General features: G+C 35.3%; 1 protein-coding gene across 1 annotated transcript in view; it reads right to left on the minus strand.

The window, feature by feature from the left end:
- megf10 (multiple EGF-like-domains 10) overlaps positions 1–26,567 on the minus strand; it is a 97,913-nt gene that overhangs the window by 25,206 nt on the left and 46,140 nt on the right. Inside the window, exons 7-9 of the mRNA XM_088629839.1 lie at positions 22,718–22,838; positions 20,182–20,318; positions 3,532–3,744 (exon numbers count right to left, since the gene is read on the minus strand). Of these exons, the coding sequence (XP_088485965.1) occupies positions 3,532–3,744; positions 20,182–20,318; positions 22,718–22,838 (471 nt within the window). The remainder of the gene's footprint in view (positions 1–3,531; positions 3,745–20,181; positions 20,319–22,717; positions 22,839–26,567) is intronic.

The raw sequence follows: 26,567 nt of genomic DNA on the forward strand, positions 1-26,567 counted from the left end.
GCTGTCCCTACCTGAAACAGCAGCTCCATTGAAAAAGCTCCGAGGCAGCTGTTACGACGCTTAACAAATGGTCATCATCAGCTGTGTCTGAAAATCTGTGTTTCAAGGGCAGGCACAATACAGCTCTTGTGGTTTCCTGGCCCTTGGTGGGATTGACTGTCCACAGTCGCAATCAGGCTAAAAGTCCTTCCAGTGTCTGACCACAGGCAGCTTGTGTGGAAGCACAAGAAACTCACACCTGCTTTCCTGAGGACTTTTGACCTCTACATCTTTTGAAGAATTCTTCTAGCTCATGAGATGGTAATAGATTTTCCAGATTTGCTTTGAACAGGAAGTGGCTTGTCTGGTGTGATTGTGTTTGCACTACTGGGGTAGTCACTTAGGTCAACCAAAGCCTGAAAGTGAAGCCTTCCAAATACTTTAATTCCCTCCTGCACAAATGTCAACTGAGATAAAATAAGAGGGAATATAAGATTATTAAATTAAAGTATTCAAAAGATGATGATACTATATTGCACAGTTACTTAGGATTTAATTCGCACCATAGAAATATTACTGTTTTTATGGCCAGAGACAAAGATGGAAAAGAAAAGCTAAGAAATATATTAAGAGAATCTATAATATTTTCATCAATGATGAATGCATATAGGGGTTAATTACCTTTTCCCAGTAAAACCTTGTATTTAAATAGATTAAATATTAATATGAATTGGGTTTGACATTGAAAGTTTCGTTTTTAAGGTATTTTGTGTAATCACGTGGTTGCAGCCAATTGAAGCAGAACAATCCCAAAAGAAGGAAAACACTTTTGAAGACTTCAGTAGATTTTAAAAAAATCTAATAACAAGAGCACTTGTTATTAGTTATCCCTGTTTGTTATGTTCTTTTAAACCCTAAGTGTTAATCAGATCTAAGAGAATCAGGTGACCAATAAGATGCATGTAAAATGTACTGCACAAGGCATTTCTCTGCTCAGGGCTTTAAATGTTGCTCTGAAGTACGGAACTGCTCATGTTGGCTTCTGGTTGACCTTACTAATCCTTAGCTTATTTGACTAGTTATACCTACCGGAACATTGTGACACATACTGTAAATACCACTGAGACATGATCCTAGCTAAATCCCAGCACCAGGGTAAGAAGTTGAAAACCATTATTTTAAGCTGTCTGTCAACCATTATCTTAAACTGTACAATTAATATATTTGACTGTGAAAAGGCATCACATGTTAACTACGTACAAAACGTATTGTTCAGTAAACAATAACTATGTACAATAACAAAATGACCACCACTTAAGTTTAACTGCTTATAAAAATAAATCACTGATATCAATGTTCATTATTTAGTTTTCTTATAAAGGCAATCTAACAAGTACAGTACAATAATATGGAATGAAACAGGGAAAGTAAAGCCAGCTGAAGAAACTAAGGTTCATTCTATATATCACTAAGCATTCTACTGACTCCTTATGACCCCAGTTTACAAAGAACAGGACATTGTGTTAATTTAATGTAAATGAAGGCAATTAATTATACTTTGAAAAGAAAAACAAAAGGCTAGATTTTGTTTTATTCCTGAATCATATTTAAAAGGCTCTGCAAAAGGCACTTTAGAATCAGAAAAAAAATCAAACCCCTGAACCTGTTTTATTTTGCAAATCAAAACATGATTTTATTTTGACCAAACATATTTTAAAAAATGCTACTCCATTCCTCCACTTCTCCATGGAAATCACAGAAAAACCTTTGTTATAAATCATGTCAACTAGCAGCAAAAAGAAACTTGTTCATTCAGAAAACAAATATACATGTAAAACACTAAAACCTTATCAGGAATCTCAATTATGCACAAAACAAAAAAATGTGTACTATAAATATAAGTAGCTGAACGCTACTTTTTGGTTGATATAAAAGGTGAATTACATACATATCCAAAATATTTTAACAAGGTGCAATAAAACAAATATTTATTCCTTTAAACTTGCATCATTTCTTCTAAAAACCTACTTTTACTAGGTCCAACACATAACTTGTGGCAGGACACAACAGTACAAACATTCTCTGTTTTCAATTATTTGAAGACTCTTTTAAGCACAGGTGAAAGGTTATTCACTTCATATTGTTTAGTAAACATTGCTTCTAGATACACTGTCCCGTGAAGCAATACCACTATACAGTATATCCAATCATAATTTTATTGTAGCAACATCACCTGATGGAAGGTTATCCTACGTTGAATATTATTCTCTCATCTGCACTTAAGAAAAAAGTCAAAATGGTGGAAATCTGTATTAATTTGTCCCGCTTAAGATTCCCTGTGGATCAAAAGCTTGACTCCAGTTTTCCCTGAAACTAGCACCTGTGATGACTCAAAAATATTAAATATTATGTTATGAACACAAACATCATCTGCCACATAGAATCCCTTATCTGTCATTTGCTATATTGCAGTATAAAGCCAGAATAATAGACTATATCTAGACAGATAAATAAAAAAAAAATCATAATTTCATCTTGTCAAATAAACTAATACTCATCAGGAATCAAATGCAAAATGTGGAATGTATGGGTCCATTTGACAAAATAAAGTCAAGACAATATATTTTTGGGGATTAGCTATATTTCTAACTCTAAGACATTCCCTGAAATATGCCAATAAATATATGAGTTGAATTCCCCACTTGTAGATGGAGACAGAGAAACAGGGAATTTAAAACTAAGTTAGCTTGTACAGTATATGCCATCTGATAGATCAGGATGTTTGCAGCCAAAAAATAGCTGTTTTTGTCAATAACAGAAGCTGGTCTGACACCTGACTAAGGTTCATAACTAACGACCAACTCTGCCAGAGTCAGTATGCTTTGCAAGCTGCTAAAGATGTTATTCTCATCAATGGCATTGTTGTTGCTGCAGATTTCCATTATTCCCCCACTTCCAATACAGCAGCTGTCTAACATCAAACACAGCATTGCTCCAGAACACAACCACTATTAGCTAGTTTAATTTTGATCTAACCTTCATTGTTTGATGAGTAGAGTGCAGGAAATGAGTACAGTGCATTAGCTTATTTTAGGAAATGTGTAAACATTAGGTACTATCCTGTAACACACATGGGCATTTATTACAAAAAGTTAAAATGTAATAAAAAATTAAAAGCAAATTCTTCAAGATACGAGAATAGAAGAATCTCGACAATGCGTTCCGAGAGCCCAGCCTGCAAGAGTGGAAATCTGTTCTTTAAATGTTTAAATGATTAAATAAAAGAAAAACAGCATACATTACTACATCTCATATAATCAAAAACCTGTGTAGAGGTCACTCATAAAGCAAGGGATTGCTGTACTTATTTAACTGTAATTGGGAGTAGCAGCAAAAGTATTTGCAGATCCAAGATAGGGCACGACATAAAAGCAACGTAAATTTAAACAACATGGAGTGATCCATTGCTGCATCAGTGCAAGGAAATTCTAGAGAGCCCCCTTGCTTGAGCAGGGGCAAAGACAGACTACAAAAAAACAGCAAAAGCCTTACCTGTGAGTGTTGCGAGGGTGGCAGGGACACTTTTTGTCACACTTGATGCCATACACCCCCTCAGGACACAAGCGGATCTCACAGTGATCTCCTGTGTACCCAGGCTCACACAGGCAGGCACCGCTGATGTGGTAGCACTTTGCTCCATTCACACACCGGCACATCTGGGCACAGCTCATTCCATATGTTCCAACTGGACATTCATCTTGACACCTTGAGCAAACAATATATTTCAGCGCAGCTTAGTTCAGAATTCATACATTTCCTACTCAAATGAAAATGGCATTGCCTGAGGGACTCTAACAATGGGACTTATAAAATAAATTTATTTTTATGCAGTAAACAGACAGGTCAAACCTGTTACTAAAAAAGGCCAACAATTGGTAGAATTACATTCTCAAAGAGGTGCGGGTCATTAAAGCAGCAAACCTTTGTTGCTGTTACTGTATACTGCACTCAAATACAAAGATAATTTATTACAGCTCTTCCACGATCAACCCCAATACAAGAAGCAAATCTCACTGCACCTAAATCATTACGTGCAATGTGCAGTGTCGTTGTAAATCTGAATTTCTTCTGAAATCATTTCTCTGGAAAAATAAAGGCGTAAACAAAAATAAAATAAACGAAACTGAAAAAAAAATGTCTCCAACACAAATGTGCTTCATGGAGTTTCAATGTGCTTGTATGGAGTACACTGTATAAGCTTTATTATCCAATCTCAGTAAAAACTCACATTCACCAATGTACTTAATATTATGTGCTCATAAAGAATACATTTAACCTTCAGCAAAACATACTGTATATCATGTACACCATACATCATACTACTTAATCATTATGACAGTTTTTTATCATAAATTTAATAATACCATGAAAAATTCAGCACAGTAAAAATAAAACACTTTTTAACTATTTAAACGATTTAACGATTTAATATCTCTTGCAATCAAATAACAATAGTTACAACTAGTTAACCTCAGGTTACTAAAAGGAATATAGCATTCTATACACAAAGCTTATGAAACTTATTTAGGATCTCTGAAAATGGTATTTGCTAACTTTGTAACACATTTTATGAAATTCATTATCTCACCAACAGTGTAGACATCTATATATTTAACCTTACAAAAACTAATTTTAGTAGCTAAACTATTAACTAATTCTTCCTTATTATTCTAAAGTATCTGTGTCAGTATTGTGAATGTTTATACAAGTTTTCTGTACTGAGTGATTTTCATCTCTAGTCCTGTCTGGTGGTACCCACAACTGGTCTGTATCCCGAACATTTAATCACAGTATATGGCTAAGTAAACTGAGAATGTGATGAACTGAGGCATTAAAATTTTGGTTAAAGGATGAACAAAAATATCACATCAACTTCTTCTTTGAAAGAAAGCATGTTAATTTAACATGGGTTGTTAAATTAACAGAAAGTAAAATGTGTCCACACTGACTACACCTGATGGGTAGATTTCTTACTTTCTTATTCCAATGTGGTTTTAGAATTTATTTGGAGTATTTCTTATTTTAGAATTATGTTATATTTTTGGTAATTCTACAAATCTTGTGTAATATCATTGTGGTGATAGAGCTTTCAATTGCTCACTATTACAAAGAAACTGTATATTTCACATGACAATGGTTATTTAGATTGTTGGCTTTTATCAAATTAGATCAGCAAGGTGCAGCAATGAAATTGTGCAATTTGTGTTTTTACCAGCTTTCGTTTAATTCTATATTTGCTTTCTTGCACTTCAATAGAATGATTCATGTAAATTTTTAAATCTAGAACTAGCAGATACAGTATGTGAAATCTAAGGAGAAGTGTTTTCAAAACTGACAACAGGGTCACATATTTACACACAAGGTTATGGGAGTTTGGATTAAGTGATCCAGTTATTTTGTTGAAGCAAATGAAAATAAACAGCCTAATGAAACCCACATATCAATTAGCTACTTGCAACCAAGCTTGATGTCCTCAATAGCCTCATCTCTTTTGCAGATAATCTTGCATTTACAGTACGTTCTTATGTCTATTTGAAAACACACCGACAATAACAAAAAAATCAGTGCCACCGTATAGACTTTCAAATGAAAAAATAAATAAATTTCCTGGAATATCATGGCCTAAGCTTTTACTTCAAAATTGTATTTGGACAACTAGCAAAGATTCTACCAGCAGCTGGATTAAATTAGAATTACTAAAACCAATGTATTGTGTATCAAAGTGGGTAACAAAAGGTTAAAACTCAATTACAAAATTAGGTCATATATTTTCAATGATCATCCTATAATTAAAAAAATAAAACTAAAGTAAGAGGTTTATTTCTGAATTTATTACTCTTGAAACTCTGAAGGTTTATCCTTGGCCACCCCTGTTACTCTGATCAGATAATGCCCAGTTTTCTCTTGTGAAGGATTTTCACTGATTTGTGCTCTTTGGAGATTGAATTACAGCCACAATGCTTAATAACTTAGGAATGTTTGCAGTTATACAGAATGAGATGCTGTTTTTCTTTCTCTAATTGACTCTTAAATTCTATAATTTTTATGAGTCTCAAGATAAGAAGAGAAAAATGTATCCCTTGTGCACAGACTAAAACATACAGTAAAAGTAAGGCTTTTGCAGGAATACTTCTAAAACACTTCCATATACTGTACGTACAAAGTATAATAACATAACATAAAAACAATGGATGCTTGTGCAGTAGGGAATCACAAAAGAAAAACACACTTTGGAATCTTTAACCCATCACAATGAAATATTGTATTATTCAGAAATCAAAGTGTGTGAAATATTTAAAAAGTGTAATAAAGGGTAACTGTCAGTGCCTTGCTCCAGAAACACTGCTTATTACACCATATATTGTACTGTTTGTAATGTCACCTGTACTCCATTTAATATAACTATAAACAAAAACAAATATCTGTATTTATTACATGAAAAAGTCATACGGTGCTTGTGCAAAGTCACTGTTATCCCAAGATCACAGACACATCACATAAAACTAAACTTTTGTAAAAAAAAAAGATTAGGCAACAGACAAATATTTTAGGACACATTTTAAGGAAATTTTTAACATATTTGGTTTTTTGTGTTTTTTCCTTTACCTCACCCACAGCATCCCCTTTTCATAACCAAAGTCATTGCATGGGGGATTTCTAAAATGAGATCATGTAGGTTATATGTGGAAAACAGGATATGGATAATCTGAAATGCTTGGTTGTTACATATTTGGGGGTGAGGTCTGGCAAGAGGGAGACAAAATAGAAAAATGGCAAATTGTTATTTTAAAATATTACCCTACCTTGCGATGACAAACAATAATTCTACAGATTTTAAGAGCTGTCATTTAAAAGTCACCGAAATGTACTTTATAAAAAATACTTAAATCTGGATGACGACCAGATGTGTATATAGTGTATGAATATACTGACCATGCTGATAACAGTTATAAAACTACCAGCATGTATTACCAGAACATCAGTAGTCTGCTGCTATTAGTAAGCCTCCTGAGTATGATTAAGTTTCTACATAATATTTAAAAAATATATATTTTATACAATATTGGATAACTAAATACTTGAACAAACAGTATAAATATGTTAAATAAATAACTCCAAAAATCTAAAATAAAAAAAAGAATAAATTATATTTTTTGTAAAAAAACAGCCTAAGTCTTGTTACGCTGACAGTTTTATACAACACATTGTGCCAGACCTTAAAGCAAGCAATGAACACTGCCTGTCCACGTCTTTCTCTAATTTGCCAGAGTCAACTTTTCCACATTCTTCCAATTTGAAATCTGTGTATGCCGGATTGAACGTGACTCTTTTGACACTCTTCATTCCCATAGCAGTGCATTCCTGGTGTTTAAAATTTCATCTGCTGCTACAGGCAAGGATGGTTAAAAAGAAGACACTCTGCCTTAAAAATTAAAGCCAAATTCAAAGCAGCTGGAGAAGATAAAAAGAGGAGCATTTTTTCATGATGATAAATATACTGTATTATGCATCACAAGTTTAAAAGTAGTCAATCCTACATAAAGTGACCTTGGATTTTGGGTTACTTGGTTTGCGCTGTAATACACCTGCAGCGTTGTTCTGCTGAAACTGATATTAGTAACTGACTGTACATTACATTTAAAAAACAAGCAACTACCCTGTTTATGTCTGTCTCTATTAGGAAATGCATTCTTTTTATTTTATTACTGGCAGCTGCTGGTATGAATACAAACTATACTCTTTACACTGTGTAACAACTGGGGTAATACATACCAGTATTCAAATACTGCTAATTGGGTGTAATTTATTTTTAAGTTATATTTTAAGCGGCTTTTACAAAATGGGTTTTGCGGTCCCTGAGTTTAAGAAATCATCGTAACACTTGTGTTCAATTTTAAATGTTGAACTTGTAAGATAAAATGTTAAATGCTTATACACAATTCAGTGCAATTTAACTTGTATTTAAACAAGTATTGTATTTATTGTATAAGCTGTGTCGACAGCTTTCTCAAAAAATATTTTGACATATTTTGCTCTTAATGTCCATTCAATTTAAATTTTTGCCACAGCTTACAATGGAAATCTTAAGCATGACATCATCTTCAATATCTGTTAATAATTTCCACCTTTGATTTTAAATTCGACCATGTGGTTGCTTATTCGTTATCTGGCTCATTGCCAGGTGTTATGTACTGCTCTTAATGGTTCTAATGTCTTTCAGATTTTAAAAAACATGGAATACCTGCTCATAATTTGATGCATCACATTGTATCTGAACTGTGACAGCCATACAGGCTTTATACACCTTAAGAGGTGTATAAAAAAACACTAAAAAGTTCAAATGATCATGTTTCAATGTAAAGAAGTCCATCCCTATTTCACTTTCATTACAGTAAGCGAGTGACATGATTCAAAGCATGTCATAAATCCATGGTCTTAAAAATACATAAGTGGTTTAATGAAAGCGCAAGTAAATTTAGGTTGTACTGTACATATGAGGTTGTAAAAAATAGCGTAACACTGATTAGCAGTTCACCACATTTAAATAGATTTAAAAACACAACATATTCCTTGATTAAAAAATGCCTTTTTACCTTTCTAAAAAGCAATTCATGCTCAATACTATAGTAGCTGAGTTCTGATCATTTGCGTATCCACAAGGACACAACAGCACATCCTCTGGGAGGCAGCAGAAGGCGGCATTTTTAAGAACAGAGTGGGTCATCCAATGGAACATAACTTGGGGCATCATTTTTAAGAAAACACTGCTGCGACATGATTTGGTGAACACAGTAGCTCAGGATTTTCAACACCTGCCAGAAACTTTTGCCAGAAACTAACAGCTTGTCTTGGGTAACGCTGAAAACCCAGAAGTGACATTTCCGGCACGTGTGTTGAAAATGTTGTTTTACTGCGTTCACAAAATAATGTCACAGCAGTGTTTTCTGACAAATACCTTTCCACCCTTTTTCAAAAAATGCCACCCTCTGCTGCCCCCCAGTAGATGAAACCACATTTTTGCAGTTCTTGGCCACCAGACATAACATCCCATGGCAGCAGAATAGCAGCTGAACTCCATTGACACTGTGGTATACACAATACATTTCAGGACTTGCTGATAACATACAGCATATAATAAGGTTTTATAATAAGGATTATAAAAACAATGCCAGTTCATCATTGAATTGATAATTTAACAGCTAATCACCAGCTGTCTTTGCTGTCTTAATTTTCTGAGAGCCAGAATCTACTAAAGGACTGTGCATGAGTCAACCCAACGTTCACCTGAAGTTCAAGTATGAAAAGCTGATTCTACATCTGCTCCAGAGCACCTACACAAGCCACAGCTCTGATCTGGAAGAGTTTTTGAATACAGAGAGAAAGAGAGAGGAGCTTATCTGCCATATATGTACATGTACCATACAGTGGGATTGATATTCATAATGTTCTCTACACCACACAGTGTGCACAATGTACGTATTACAAAACAATACATAAAAATGACAAGACTTGTATATGTATAAATGTATCATTTTTTTAATATGTTTGTTGGGATGAGTATTTACAGGTACACAGATTGTTTATGAAGCCTGTCCACTGGACCATCAAATATACAGTATGTGCATTTTCCACCCTCCTGCCATGTGCCATATTATCTGTCCTCAAAAACTCACTTTCTTTTTTTCACCAATTTCCATCCCAAGGGGTGTGGTAAGGAAAAATGTATGGTTTGCGAGAGGCTTTCTTGAAGTGTGGGTTTGTAAAAAGCCCTTATTAACTCATAGCAATGCACTTGTGTTGCTATTCCTGTAAATTCATTGGCCAGCTAAGTATATGGTTTTGCTTTCTGATATTCTTAATTACTGGCTGAAGGCCTTCTCCACAGCCTGATGATGCACATCCTGGCTTTGACCACATTTGTTCCTAAATGCCTTTTTGCCAGAAATCTCCAAATTCAAAACAGTTATCAAGTGAGACCATGAGCCTAGAACCATAAAATAATGTTTTCTGTTTTAAGAGTTCATTTTTTATATTCGTTAACAAGTTCCTAGTTTTCTGGGCCTTGAATATATGTATTGTTTGTACTTATCTTGTCTTCCATTTAAAGGACACCGAAGCTTTGGCATAATTATGGTCTAAATCATTATCATATACAGTACACATGAGATAGTATTGCAGTGATACAAAATACAAATGAATGAAATAAAAAAAGAGCTCTTCAGGACTCACGTTCAATTTAGGTGATACTCAACTAAAAAGAATGGCAAATTCCATGTTTCAAAAAAAGAATAATATGAAGAAAAGGAAGTGTCAACCATTCCAAATCTAGCAAACACCTCATGTCATGGCCTCAAGTACTTCTACTGAATGAGCATATAAATAATCTAAAAATATATATACTGTATAGACATGTAATAAATTAATAACATTATAATCATATTATTTTAATATGGTATTATGTAATAAAAAATAATAGGGATATAATAGTTGTTTACTATTTTTTCTTGTTTCTGTCTTTGCAACACAAAAAGGGACTAAAAGAGTTAAGCCATAAGGAAGCTGTGAAAAAAAAACCAGATCAATCTGTATCACTGTGTACAGTACATACTGTACAGTAAATTGCAAATTGTGAAGTTACTGAAGTTTTTTTTTTTCCACAGGAACAATAAACTATAATAACTATATCCTTTATCTCTATCCTTTAGGTCACTAATCTGTACATTTTAACAGGAAACATATATAGAGTATAATTAGTGGTTGTAAGGACAAATAAACAAATTTCACATTTTCTTATAGAACACCAAAGTATACACAAGACAGATACATAGAGTTATAACAGAGTTATAACAGTGCTCTCACCCGAAGAAGGCTCCACAGCCGAAACGTTGTGTTTTCTTTCTTCTCTTTCCAGCATGGAATAAACCTATTACTTGTTCCTTAACAGTTTATCATTGCACATAGAGAGGAGCAAATGAGAAAGGAAAGCAGTGACTTCCACAGAGTTAAGACAATTTGAGCAACTTACTATTATCCTTCTTCCACATCCTGTCCCCCGACCAATTGGCATTCCTCCCAACTATATATAAGGCTGAATCTCTTATTCTGTCAAGGTGGATCCCAAGCTTCCCCCTCAATTAGATTTCCCACATTTAGGTTGAAGGTAATTTTGATCCTTTGAAATTAGTGTTCCAAGGTGCCAGTGGTGTTTTACAAACATCTTGAACCTGTTTAGGATTGGATTTTGCATTAAAGACAAAGGCTTTTCCTAACATTATAATTAAGTTTCCAATATCATCTGAATTATTTCTTTAGTCTCCCAAAAGTACATTGACAAGATCTAGCTGAAAGGCAACACTGTATGGAGAAATCCATTGCTCGGTCTGAGTCCAAAAGAAATTGAGTTACATCTTTCTCCTCTATTTGGCAATAGATAGTTTTCCAACACCCGTAGATTTAGCATTTTTCTAGTCGCTAATATTTTGAGTATTAATTTTAATTGAATAACCCTAAAAGAGACATCCATGGTAGTTCTCTATATCAAGTTAAAAACTTGGTTCCATGGAATTGGCATATCAAACATGTATTCCCAACTATTTTGTATCTTGATTTAATTTTAATTTGATTTAAAATAAATACACAGTGTGAGATTTTGGTTCCCTCCCTGGCTAAAGGAATGAGTCTGAAAATTCCATCTTTTACGGTATTTTTGAATACTTCAGGGGCAAAATATTGAAAAGACAATATTTTATATTTTATGGTGCACTTCTTGCATCTTGACTGGATGAGATTGTACTGTAAGTCGCTTTGGCTAAAACGGTCCGCCGTACCAATAATAAATGTAATGTACCACATCCTGTAACTTATACAAACACCTTACAAAAATTAAATATCATGCATGGCCCATAACTATGGCTACTAAAACTGCATTGTGTTGGTACAATATGCATAGAACTGAATTGAATATGTATCAGTGACTTTGACGACTGCCTAGCCAAACTCCTACAGAACCATTCTACATTGACATACTAAGTAAGCAGAGCCTTTTACACTGGAATGAAGAACACTATGACGGGACCAGATTCAAGTTTTCAAAATCTTCGACATCAACCAAGTGAACTTCTTCAGAATCAACAATGAAACATGAACCAGAGAATATAAGTGGAACTATATGGAATTGATTTTGAAATAGAGAACATGAGGTACTTCTTTATGCACAGGGCTGTGAGAGTCTGGAACAAGCTACACAGCTACATTGTAGAAGCTAATATCCCAGCTTCCTTCGAGCACAAATGGATCAGATCAACTCAATATGGTATAATACTACCAAAAGAGCTAAAAGGAGTAAAAAGTCCACTCATGTTTGCAATTGTTTGTAAAATTTTCTTAAATTGTACTGTACACTCTGATGAGAGACTTAGGAAAACTACTTTTTTAACACAATCACCCATCAAAATAATACAATTTATTCAATACAAATTTACGTTGCTAAAGGTTTTATTCTGATTTCATTCGATTTTTCTAATTCTCCAAATAAATGACAAGAGTCTTCTATTTTCTTTAATTTTCAAAATTATATGAAACTTCCATACTACAGTATACTCCAGGGAAACTATCATAAACTAGCCTCCCGGCGTCTTGGCCAAATTTCCCATTGGCCCTTATCAATCATGGCCTCCTAATAATCCCCCTCTATGAATTGGCTACATTACTCTGTTCTCCTCCCCACTGATAGCTGATGTGTGGTGAGCGTTCTGGCGCACTATGGCTGCCGTCGCATCATCCAGGTGGATGCTGCACATTGGTGGTGGTTGAGGGGAGACCCCATTACTTGTAAAGCGCTTTGAGTGGAGTGTCCAGAAAAGCGCTATATAAGTGTAAGCAATTATTATTATTATTATTATTATTATCTGGATCTCATGTGCTTGCATTTACAGATACAGTATAAGGAATTCCAGCCTCAAGATTTTATCACATATCTAATATATACTGTACAATATATACAATATATACAGATATATACAGATACAATATATGTATATAATAATAAAACATATCTGATATCATGTACAGTACCAGTTATCTCATTCATGACTACAGTTAAAAAGCCACACAGACTATATCCATCTATTTGACCTGGAAGTCTCCACAATCTACAGTCTGGTGCTGTCAGGGTCAAGGGTGAAATATTATGAAAACAGAGATCACAATATATAAAATGCCTCACAAGCAGGTACATTGAAAAACCCATAACCCTTCTTCTTCTCCCTGTATGATATCTTTAAAAAAAATAGTTTTTTAAACATTTGGTTAGCTATGCTTTCTCTTCCTTCCAGTACAGACTTTTCACCTCCATTTACTGTAGGACAATGCATCCATGGACTCTTCAAAACCTTTGATTAACTTTCAGCAAGCTAAATGTCCCCTGCTCCAGGACACTTTCTATTGTCTTTACAATCCATCGATCCATTTTTTAAACAATTCATCCAATACAGGGTTGTTGAGGAGCAGGAGCCTATCCAAACAAGTAACACATAAGGAAGGATATACCTGGGACAGAACCTAGTCCATCGCACACAGACACAGACATGCATACACCCCATCTATCTTTACCAGTGTAGTTATAATACAATATGTGTTGAGACTCTGACGTGATATGACTCACACGTCCAATGAAATCAGGCCAAAAGCCCAGGTAATCAATTCATACTTTCTTTCACACACCTTGATACATGTTCATTTTGGTGGATAATGTTCTAAAGACAAAGATGCACAGCTATCCTGGCAGATTTACAAAGGATGTACAATCCATATTGTCTCACAGACTCCTGGCATGTTATGACTCCTATAGTTGTTCTTCCATTCTTATGAGTAACCAACATTTTGCTAGAGTAGTCAGAAATGAGAATTGGTGATATAAATGAAGACTGAAATAACACCTGCTTAAGATGCACATTTGTACTGTATAAACATAAATTAAAAACTGAGCTTCAACCTTTAAAAATCAACAAAAAACATGTAATTTGAAATCCAATTAAGAGATTGATGCAACAGTAATAATCCTTAGCCTTACTTTCAAGAGAAAGTATTAACATTTCACCTTTCTACCTCTGTTTCCTCATAATTACTGCTTCTTGTTGATTTACAAACTTGCAGCAGTTTCGTGAATGAAAGATGGTCAATTTCTTTCATGGTGTTATTTAGCAAATCTTTCAATACTTTTTAAATCTTGAAAGATTGAAAGATAATTTACAATTGCTTTGTAAGTAACTGTAAAAAAACAGTATTGTAAGGAATTAAAATAATATCACTCCCTGCGACTTTTAAAAAAGAAAAAAAAACAAAGAAATGTCCACCGCAAAATCATTTTCTTTCATTTTTCATAGCAGAATTACACTCTCTTTGCTCTTTTTAAAATAAAAAGCATATGTCTATTGTAAGGTCCTGGAGCTGATGAGTTTCACAGCCATTTAAAAAGTTCAGTTTTCAACATTTTGAATTATAATATTACAGAGCTGCAGCCATGTCTGTATGGAAGTACTGTGGTTGCAGAGAGTCTTTTGTGCTATATGCTAAATAACCTTCCCCCAGTCTGTGTTTTCTATTCATTTTTGAGTTATGCCTTTGCAATACTTGGAAACGATTCCTTTCACATCTATAATACAGTAGATATACAATAAACTGGATTGAAGACTAAAGCAACTACACACTATACTGGCTGTAGAGTACATTACAACCATATCACATTACACATTACACCACTTTTTACGAATGCAATTTGTTCCCACAAACCCTTTTGTTTAGCAAAAATTTGTAAAAAGAAAAGCTTATTTCAATTATTTCTTATGAACAAAAATTACAATCCATTCTGGACCGCAAAAATCCTCTACCTTTTTTCTCTAAAAACAATAACAAAAGAATAATAACTAAGATTCATACTGCGGCATGTATTTTTAGTAATAAAAACCCTGCTTACCTAGTTAGACATCATTTATCATACCTAAGTACAGTACTGTGCAGTACCCACTTCATCTGCTTTCTGAATCATTCACTACTCACACAATTCACAATTTCGTGATAAAGTCTAAACCACAAAAACTCTTACAAAAAGTAAGAGCGCACATAAAATAATGAACAACACACCAAGCAAGACACGATGAACTGTATCACACACAACTCTCATGCCACTCTGTAGGCTCTGTGCCCATACTAGTTAGTGGAATGTGATGCGTACACTCGATATGAAGCAAATCATAGAGATGCTTTCCTCTTCACTCTCTACATTTGGTGGAGTTTTTTTTTCTTTGTATCGTTTCATCATAGTTTTGAAGTTGGCTTTCATTATTCAAAATGCTTTGTAATATCTCATTTTCATCAGAAGAGCATTTGTAAAAAGAGGTATGGCCCATATCAGCTGGATGTGGGTAAAGGTTGTTGCTGTTGTTTATTGTAAATTGAACATCCATCCATTTTCTAACAGCTTTATCCGATACAGGCTCACAGAGGAACCAGAGACTATCCTGGTAAGCTATGGATGCAAGGCGGGATACACTCTGAAAGGAACACCAGTCCATTGCAGAGCACACACAGACACACACACGTACACCAGTTTTTGCAGAAGCCAATTAACTTAACAGTATTTCTTTGAACTGTGGGAGGAAAATATAGCACCTGATGGAAACCGATGCAAATATAGGGAGGATATACAAAATCCATGCAGATTTTGCACCCAAGGGAACTGAATTCAGGGTCCCAGCGCTGCAAAGCAATGATGCAAATCATTCTTCCACAGTGCTGCCCATGAATAGAATATCCATCCATCCATTTACTACCCACTTCTTCCAATTCAGAGTCAGGGGGAGCTGGAGCCTATGCAGGCAAGCAGTAGATATGAGGCAGGAGACATACAAACACACACACATTCACACTAGGTCCAATTTAGGTAAAAAAAAACACAGACACACACACATTTACACTAGGTCCAATTTTCCCAGAAGTCAATAAACCTTCCAATCAAATTAAATCCCATCAAATATTCTTTCCACTGTTAAACATTTGCTCTTTTAACACAATTTTAAAACTGCTGATTTGCTGTACGCTCAAACAGCATTTTGTTTTTGATCTGCTACTTTCTTAGTTCTTCAAGAGGTGCTTCCTATTTATACTGTATACAGTACCATCCAGGCAATTTTCCAAGATGTCACATCTTGGTGTGGTACTCCACCCACATTTTGAAGATGGATGTGTCAGTCTTGCCAAGAGACAAAGCCACATTTCTGTGCAACAGCAGATGTAGGAAAAACAAGATCCGTTACACAAACTTAACCTTCTGTTAAAATATGACTGTACTACTGTATATGTATCTAAAGGAAGCTCCAGTTTTAAGCTTCTCAAATGTATTTTTTAAATTATTTAGTCTGATTTGTGTCACCTTTTTTTTGTCAGTGGTCAGGTAATAACAGGCAGCACTTTCCAGAAAAATGATTATGATTATAAAATATAGGACATTAAGAAGGCCATTTTTTCTGAGAATGTATTACTTTTTCCTTCAAATGTCAAATCATGTTTTTTTTAGTTATGGAGATAAATAAAATCTTCAATATCTATGTGGAATACTAGAAAGTAAATCTTGAAGTCTCTAAGGAGAGACAAGACTTTTCAAAGGGATGCAAAGATACAGGAGTATCAGGAGTAAACAAAATCGACAATGATCTCAACACAAAAGGATAGAAATAGTAAAAAATAAACAAGAATGCACACAAGTTAATGAGAGGCTGTTCAACGAAAATCCACAATAAAAAGCTGTAAAAGCAGGACACACACTCTACATTCCGCTACCATTAAATAAAATCCATCAACATTCCAGAAGAAAAATGGCTTCAAAAGCATATGTGAAAAGTTTTATAAATGGTGATCTGATAGTGACATGGGTAGTATCTCAGTGGTGTACACTCCAGAAAGTGAACCTGTGAAAGGTACAAAATACAGTTATCTAGAGCATGTTTTAGCTTATGCCTAGCTAAAAAAAAGTAAATTAGCTGAGGGATTGAACACATGACAAAAATTTTATTCACCAAGATCAGACATGTAATTTCTCAATGTTGTAAATACCCGAAACTGAACATTTGTTTCAGTAGGGATTTGGTCAGGAGATTAAAAAAAAATGGTTTGAACATTGCAAGGTAATAAACTGAAACAAAAGCTATTTTTAACTGAAACATTTGTTGAAAATGTACCACTCCTTCTGGTTCATCACCTTCTGACTGGTACATAGACATTTTAAAATTAATTTGGAATACTATCAAGCTACTCTTTGTGTTCGCCTCTGCGAACGAGAAGGCCACTACACAGTACTTAGTTGTTTCAAATGAAATTCCTGCATTTTGGCAATATCTATTTCCCTCAAAGCAATTCTACAAAGCTAACATATTTGATAGGAGAGTCATGGGTATTAGAGACCAAAACCATTGCAAAGAAAGCCAAACAGTGTCCTGAATGACCAGACTATACAGAGGAATTGCAAAGTGGTTTGAGAAAGAATAACATTGATAGAATGGAGATCCTTAACCTTACTCCTTACGTGATTACCACACTCCTGCAGAGCCACCCAAATGCAGATGTCCTCCCAAAACAAAAGCGGACCCCAGTTGTGAGCCCATGCTCCACCCATATCCTTTCCCTTTGTCACAACCGACTTGTACGCCAACATAAGATGGAGTCAAAACACTGAGGCCCCAATAATAGTACATTATTGTATACTGCAATAGTTGTTGTTAAATAACTAATTAACAATAATTCAGGTAAAATCTAACTCCAAAGGCAGTTAGGTGAATTTCCAAATCCATGCCATCATAAAAATTCATAGTACAGAATAAATAAACCGGACAACCAAGAATCTGCATTCGAAGAAACAATTTTAACATGACTCAAAATTATCAGAATCAATGCACGGTGTTCAGATACAACAGCAAATAACACCACCAAAGTCATCTCAGTACTAAAAGTGAGTGCAGAACAAAAAATTATTTGTCACTACTGCAGATCAACTTCAACAAAGGTATGTTTATATGTAAAGATACATAATAAATAGAAAAAACAATAGGAAGAGATCTGATTTCACCATAATTATAATGACATGTCTCAGAGAATATAAATATCTATTATAAAACACAATGGCAAAATAGGCTGACTGGCAATGGGAGTTCTGCTGTTTCTCCAGACTACCATCTCAGTCATGTGCTCTCTTTGAAGCGACCAGATATCTCCTCAAAATATTGTAAACTTGTATTGAGATTTTTTTTCTTAAATTGTGGATAAATGTTGTGATTAGTTATTTCAGTGTTTGATTATAATACCTTGTATCGAACTGAACAATTGTTGTCTGCTTTATGATAATTTCATCCTGATTTGACAAGTTTACATAGAAAAGACCAAATTTTGGTTTTTGAATGTAGTTGTCCCTTATTACAGTAGTGAAAATTTTGGCTTACAGATGTGAGAACAAAAAAAGAACAGTTTAATTTTAGACTATGCTGTCTTTCTATTTTGTGGCTACTATACAGTATGCAAACATTCAGGTGTCTGCATTAAATTAAATTAAATTAAATTAAATGGGGAAAGGTTACTGAACTGTATGAGAAGCTATTTTGTTTCTTGGATAAATAATCTCAAATGTAATTTTTTTTTCTAAAAGATAGCTTAAAACCATTCTGATTGAAACCATTGTAGTCCACGAGCCATAATCATGGAAAGTAACAAACTTTTGGAAAGTTAAATGGTATCAAATTGTTAAGTTTTGGCATTTAATGAAAGAAGATATTTAAGCATATCTAAAGTCATAACAAACTTCTTTGAATTTTGCCTTGAGTTGTTTTGGCAGAGAAATAACTAAGTTCCTTAAGTCAAATAATCAATCAACTTAATAAGGATATCCGTGACAAAGACTTTTAATGCCATCTTAAACCTGCCAACAATAAAACTACAACTATTAACCCAGCATATTTTACTTGTAACCACTGCAGTAAAAATAAACTCTTAAATTATTCTTTAACTTGAGTTTTAAGGATTACAATATATTTTCTATATTTAGTTCAAGATTAGAAGGGGTTGGTTTACCTGAATCATTGTAACAAGATATAAATAAATATATACAGTACTGACTAGGTATTTGGTGTTTTCAAAACTTTTCACACATACAGTAAATGTTTACATATCTTTATAGTGCAGGAGCAATTCTGCAGAAACAAATCACTGCTGAAACTGACAAAGATAATTTAATATTCAACGACATTCAAAGATCAAAAAAAAATTCACGAAGCTAAAGTGTAAGAAACAGAACGATGAGTGAGAGAAAAGCTTTAAAGAAAGCAGCCCATTTGTTATACATAATCCCAATTAAAATCAGCCTGCCTCTGTGAAGAACTGATGTGTTTTTTTCTTTTTTCTTTACTTTGACCTTGTTACTGGTACTGTATATAGAGAATCAATAGCTTGTGATATTGTGTTCTAGATTGGCTATATACAATTTTGCTCATTCTAATTTTGGAGAGAGAAAGGGGGTTGAAGGTCTGGCATTGCTTTGCTTTTTATAAGCAAAAGGCTTAACTAATTTGTGTTTGACGGTACCACTGAAGAATAATACAAATAATTAAAAAAGAGACACAAAAACGTAGAAAAAATGAGAGTTCAGACAAAAGATCCTAACTGTGCTGAAGTTGAGAACAGGCATATGACCACAACTGCACATTTTTTTTCCACTAGTACTGTAGTTGTAATATAAATACACATCATTGTGTTATCATAAATATGATCATAATTTTATAAGCAACAAGATTGAAATAACAAAGTTTAAGAAGTGTCAGTGTTAAAATATATTGTGGATATATATAAAAACTAGATTTATTCAATTTGTCAGAGTAGAATAATACAATACTTTTTGTGCAATCTTGTTTTGTATTCATAGATTACACGAAAAGTGTAACATCTGCAAATACAGTTACATCATTTGTTCCTGGAAAGCTCTTACTGAGCTTGCAGTAAGTAATGCTATTTTAATTCCCCACTGTGAATTTTATAAGCATTAACTATGCACAAGATATTTGACACATAGTCAAGTATGTGTGAAGAAAGCCATACTCTACATACCTCTCCCCTGTGTATCCAGGGCTGCAGAGGCAGTGACCAGTGGATGACAAGCATGTTCCTCCATTATGACACTGGCACTCCTGGGAACAGTTTCGCCCAAACCTCCCTTCCGGACAGGGCTGGCCGCATACTGTGCCCTATGTACAGTACATCCCACAGGACACACACACAGAGACAGAACAGACTGAGTGCTACCCTGTCAACTTTTGTTTTTGGTTCATGTTTCACTTTTGGTTTGGGAATATACAGCATCTGGGGCAAAAATTGAACATTTCTAGAAAATAAAAGGGAAATGAAAGATGAACTATTTTCCTCAATGTTAATTAAGGAAGAAGTCAACAACATGCCTGCCTCAGGCAACGGAAGAACAATGTTCTGTATTTAAGTATATTATAAGAAGAAGAAACTCCCAAGATTAATAAATATACAGAGCCCAATGGTAACTTACCAGTTGTAGTCCAGGAAACGAGATATTATTAATAAGACATTAATGTAATTTGCAACAGTAAACACGAAATTGGAAAATTACTAACATTATGTTAGTTCATAAGAAGGGTGACAAATCTGAACCTAGTAACTACAGACCAATAAGTCTGACTTCTAATACATGTAAGGTTATGGAATCAATTATTAGAACTAAACTGGGGATTTATTTAATCTTTTATGGAAGTAATATGCTAGAGAATAGTCAATATGAATTTAGAAAAGCTACAATAGGTCTTACCCAACCAATTTGTTCTTTGAACAAGTAATAACAGTAATGGATACACGCATAGTATATACTGTAATATGATTTATTTAGTTTTATAGAAGGCTAATAAAATTATTCATAAACGATTTACTCTGAAATCACAATATAGGCATTAAAAGTCACACATGTGCTTGGGTTAAGAATTGGTTTATAGAAAACAGATACAGGGTGGATGATTAAATGGAGTAGAGATAATTCGTGGGGTACCATAAAGACCTATACTAGGACCACTATTCTTTTTAATTTAGAATGATTTAGATTTTGGTATACTGTAGGTACAGTTTGCTACACTGACAGGCCGAATGAACAAAACCTTTTAAATTCTTCATTACAGAAGATTAAGCGACCTGATACAAGTTTTCAAAATCTTCAAAGGGATTGACAAAGTCAAAAATAAACATTAAAAGAGGAAACAAAGGACACAAGTGGAAACTACACAGATCTAACACACATTTAACACAAATGGTTATGGGAGTATGGAACAAGCTAGCCATTTTTTTAAAGCCGTTAGTCTGGCTTCTTTCAAGTGCTATCTGAATCACAACCATGAAGAGAATGACTACTAAATACCAAAAGTTCTAAATAGGCCGGTTGGCCTCTTCTCATTATGTTATTAGTAAATAATTATATGCACAACCATTTATATTGTATGACAAGATCTTTAAATGCGGTAATCAAAAGTCACGGTATATTTTGTTAAAGAATTTATGACATCCTGGAATTATCCATTCAGTCATTTTTATTTCACTTAACTGCATAAACTGAGAGGAAATTGAAAACAGTAGGTAGTGGACTGTGATGATAAATGCGACGCTCAAGTTAATGGAAATGGCTTTGTCCATGAAGAAGTCTGTGTTATGTTCTAGTCATTTACAGTACATCCATTACTAGTAAGTCACTTATCCTGGTAAGGGTCAAGACGATGCCTACACAATTGCTCATCTCCGGGGTGGGCACGCTATTGCAAGGCCAAGAGAAAGTGATAATTCAGACTAGCCAATCACACCTAGCAAGCAAGACTATGCATGTTTGGGGACTTAGAGCATGCTGTAAAAAATCATGAGAACACAGGGTGAATATGCAGATCCCATACAGGCAGACACTGAAGGGAAGGCTCAAACCCAGGAGTTGTAAGATCAGCATCACTGACCATTTACATTTCATTATCAACTTGATTCACAGATGATCTAAAACAGTGAGATAAACAACTCATGCAAAAAGGCCCAGCTACATTTTCTGAAACCAGTCAATATGTTCTTTGAGAAATATGAAAAAGTTCTGCCATTTATAATATACAATAGTGTGGCATATTATGCATTTCATAGCATAAAGTATAGGATTAAATGTAGTTCTTAACAAAATTAACAAAACCTTTTTAAAAGGACACAATTTATTTTCTCACATAATAAGGTAAAACCCTTTGAAAGTGAGTCACAAAGTAATTCAAATGTATTGAGAATTTATTCTAAATGTATAAATACCTAGTACAGTATATATTATTAATTTTCTCTTTTATTTTATATCAAATTTTGAGAAGCCCAACAAAGCCCATCAAAAATGTATTTGATAAAACTATATTCGAAATGGCACGTGTCCAACAGGACTATCATTTAATCATCTGTAATTTGTAACTCTCTGTTTCTGGCATTTTGAAAAGTAAAAGAATCTTCTTAAATAAAAGGCATGTGCTGTGTCTTCAAATTTAATTTTCTGTCTGAGACAAATGTATGAAAATGAATGAACAGTCCACATACACATACTGTAAAATACAGAGATTAGTCTTACCATCCAGCCTGGAGGACAAGAACACTCCCCAGTGACATGGTGGCACACTCCTCCATTCTGGCAGGGGCATCTCTCCTCACACTGCTGACCATGCTTTCCAGGAGGACAGAGGTCTTCACAGCTTTAACGCCAAGAAAGGGGCCATCAGAACCAACAACCATCTTTCTCTTTGCCCTCTTAATCACACATCATCTGTTGATTACCCCTTGATATTTTCAATATTAAAAAAAAAATCAAACAGGAATCCTTTGTTGTATTGTGGCACACTTTCTCCTATTCACTTCAGAACTAAAAACACACAGTGTCTGCATGGAAATGCAGAAACAGACATACTCTAGACATTGAAAAGCAGTCAATGCTGAATATAGAATTACAATTTTTTTGTTGTTTATTGAAACATCGGTAATTAACATACAGAACGAACACCATCAACATCAATTTAGAACAGCTTCAGCAACTGACTAGCCTATCAACATGTGGATCAATGCTTTTGGGGCATTTATTAGGAGTCTGGCAAAAGAGGTCACTTCCAATGATTCTAAAATGTTTATTTGTTGGTTGTTCAAGGGCATTAAGTTGGCTGATGCTGACACCTCCAGTTGTGGCATTACTACCCTGTGGCATTACTTTTCCTTTTGCAACACCTGTAGCTTGTCACTATAAGCAAGTTCATTTGCATGTTCTTTAGTACAAAATCAATGTCAGATCCTTTGGATGAAAATTCTGAGAGTCTATTTCCATCAGTGTTTCTTAACAACAGCAGTTTGTTTACCAATCCCTGACTGAAGGAAAGTAGCAATGCTTGCAGAAATGTAGTAACAAATGCTTATTAATAAGCCACAGAATTAAGTATTGCTGTAGATTCCTCATTGAGGCTCTTCTCTGTGGTCCCTGCTACTGAAAAGGTAATGATCTTTGTGTGCTGGAATGTAGGGAGATTAAGTTGTTCTTGATAGGTAGCATCTCCAAGGACAGCAACACCAACCAGTACCAGCACTCCCCATGATAGAGGTCCGACCCTGGCGCCTGGATGTCTGAGAGAGCCATAGTTATTTCTATATGATTGTCTTATAGTTACAGGTTGTGATCAATCACTCAAAAAGATGACCAGCCAACCAGGCACTTGTAGGACATGAAGATCAACTCAAAGCAGTGACACTTTAACCAATCACCAACAGTTTAAAAGCAGTGCACTTCACTTCTAACTTCTGCTTCTCTCCATTGATCCAACTTGGCTGACTGACAGCAGAACTACTGTATGTGACTGACATGACTGTTGTCTAAACTTTGACACTTCAACGTTTGCCCCCAAACATCAAGTTAGAGATTGAGAATGTACATAAAGGCAGAATTCTGCCCCAGGTCTACCCTGCAGCCAGGACCTTGCATCCAGCTACTGTAGCTGCCACTGTGCATCAGCCTTATCACTGGAGCAATATGGTTAGACTTTGTTGACACAACTTGAATATCTAATTTCTCAGCAGTAGCCACTAAACCTGTGAGCAAACCTGTGAGCAAACTGAGTTACTCCACTTTCTTTGTGACTCGCCCTTGACCTAGAAATCCCCCTTGTGCACAGACTTTGTCCCAGTTCTGAACAGAACTGACTGTCGGTGTGAAGCTTCAGTACAGCAGGACTTCTCTCCTTAATACCCTGAGCTGCACCAGGAATGAACAAGCATTGAGTGAGCAGAGCAAGGATTGGACAACGCTGCAATGGACCATTTCAGCTGTTTTCTTATCCTTATCTTGGGAGTTAAAGTATTTGAGAGGAGATCTTTGCAGGCTGAAATGACCTCTGGAGGTGTGTGAGAGTAACAGGCTTTAATGCCTTTTTTGTATCTCTTCTTGATATCTGCTACATCTTGATATCCCTCACGTAACTTGCTGCCATTTTTATGCAGGCAGATTTTCACATATTTAGTTTAAATGCTTTTATGTACACATTTTATGTATTAATAAATGTATTACATATGTTAAAAATCCATGTGAAGATTCGTTGTTATTGTGTCAATTAATTCCTAATAGCCAAAGTAAATATTTGCAATTTACTGGTACAAATAGAATTGTACCAGCAATTTCACACAAATGCCCATACTGCCAACTAAATGATCTTGTCTAAGCAGTCAGTGGTCTAAATCAAACACTGTCCAAGGCAATGGTTTACTTCAGTAGAAGGTTATTTGTTTTTTCAGGATGTTAACCTCACCTTCACAATTCTTCTACCTTTCTTTTTTTCTTTTTCAACTACAAGGTCTCCAACCAAATACCTGGAATTGTTTCTGACACACCTTCTGACACACCCTAAGCCACTTACGGTCAAGGAAAACGGATGCATTCTTCCCATAGACTAACTGCAATAGTTCAAGAGCATCCAGTAGCAAAAGTTAACCAACGTAAGGCTGCTGGACCTGACAATATACCTGGTCGCGTGCTCAAGGAATGTGCAGCACAGTTAGCTGATGTTTTTACAGACATTTTAATATCTCCCTGTGCCAGACAGTCATCCCTGTATGTTTCAAGACCACCATGATTATACCAGTGCCAAAGAAGTCTACTGTGTCCTGTCTCAATAACTATTGCCCCGTGGCACTCACACCAATTATCATGAAGTGCTTCAAAAGGCTAGTCATGGGCCACATTAAGTCCAGACTCACCACCTCTCTGGACCCCCTCCAGCTTGAGTATCATCCCAACCAGTCTACAGATGATGCCATATCCCTCACCCTTCACCTTGCCCTGTCCCATCTGGATAAGAGGGACACTTATGTAAGAATGCTGTTCATTGACTTCAGTTCAGCATTCAACACAATCATCCCCCAGAAACTAACAGAAAAACTGAGCTTGCTGAATCTCAAAGCCTCCCTCTGCAACTGGATTCTGGACTTTCTGACCGAGAGACTTCAGACAGTCTGGATTGGAAACAACATCTCTAGTACCACCATACTGAACACTGGAACCCTCCAGGGCTGTGTAGTCAGCCCACTCCCGTTCACGCTGATAACTCATGACTGCACTGCTAAGCACAGTGTAAATTACATTATCAATTATCAATGTTAAATCATTATCAATGTTAAAAAACAATATGTCACTGAATGTCGATAAGACAAAAGAGATGATAATTGACATCAGGAGGGCCCGCGCTGATTACTCACCACTGCACATCAACGGCTCCCCTATGGAGACAGCTAGAAGCACTATGTTTCTTTGTGTGCATGTCACAAATGACCTTACTTGGACCATCAACACCACCCCCTAGCTAAAACAGCACAACAACGTCTCCACTTCCTGTGGCAAACCTTCCCCCCCTATACTATCCACATTCTATAGAGGTACCATCGAGAGCATCTTGAGAAACTGTATCATGGTTTGGTTTGAAAATTGTAAGGCCTCAGACCGCAAGTCCCTGCAACGAATTGTCAATACAGCAGGAAACAACATTGGAACCTTCCCTCCATTCAGGACATATACCACAAACACTGCTCACACAAAGCCTTCAGTATTGTGGATGATCCCTCCCACCCCTCCTGCAAACTCTTTGTCCTCCTACCATGTGGTAAAAGGTATCGCAGTATACAGGCCAGCTCCACCAAACTCCGTAACAGCTTTTTTCCACAGGCTGTCAGGCTCCTCAACACCATGGTACCTACTTCACCTAATCCAAATCTGGAAACCTAGTTCTTGTTTGCCGAATGTCAGGCATTCTGCCTGATGTATTCTTTAGACAGTCCTGTAAAGTACACTGCACTATGCACATTGCACTTTATGTACCCTTTACCTTGTACCCTGTCAGCAATGTCTATGTCTACATTGTCTATAGCAGTGTCTTGTCAGTGTCTTGTCTGTATTC

The sequence above is a fragment of the Lepisosteus platostomus genome, chromosome 4, assembly GCF_059453375.1.
Source record: "Lepisosteus platostomus isolate fLepPlt1 chromosome 4, fLepPlt1.hap1, whole genome shotgun sequence".
In the NCBI taxonomy this organism is placed as follows: Eukaryota; Metazoa; Chordata; class Actinopteri; order Semionotiformes; family Lepisosteidae; genus Lepisosteus; species Lepisosteus platostomus.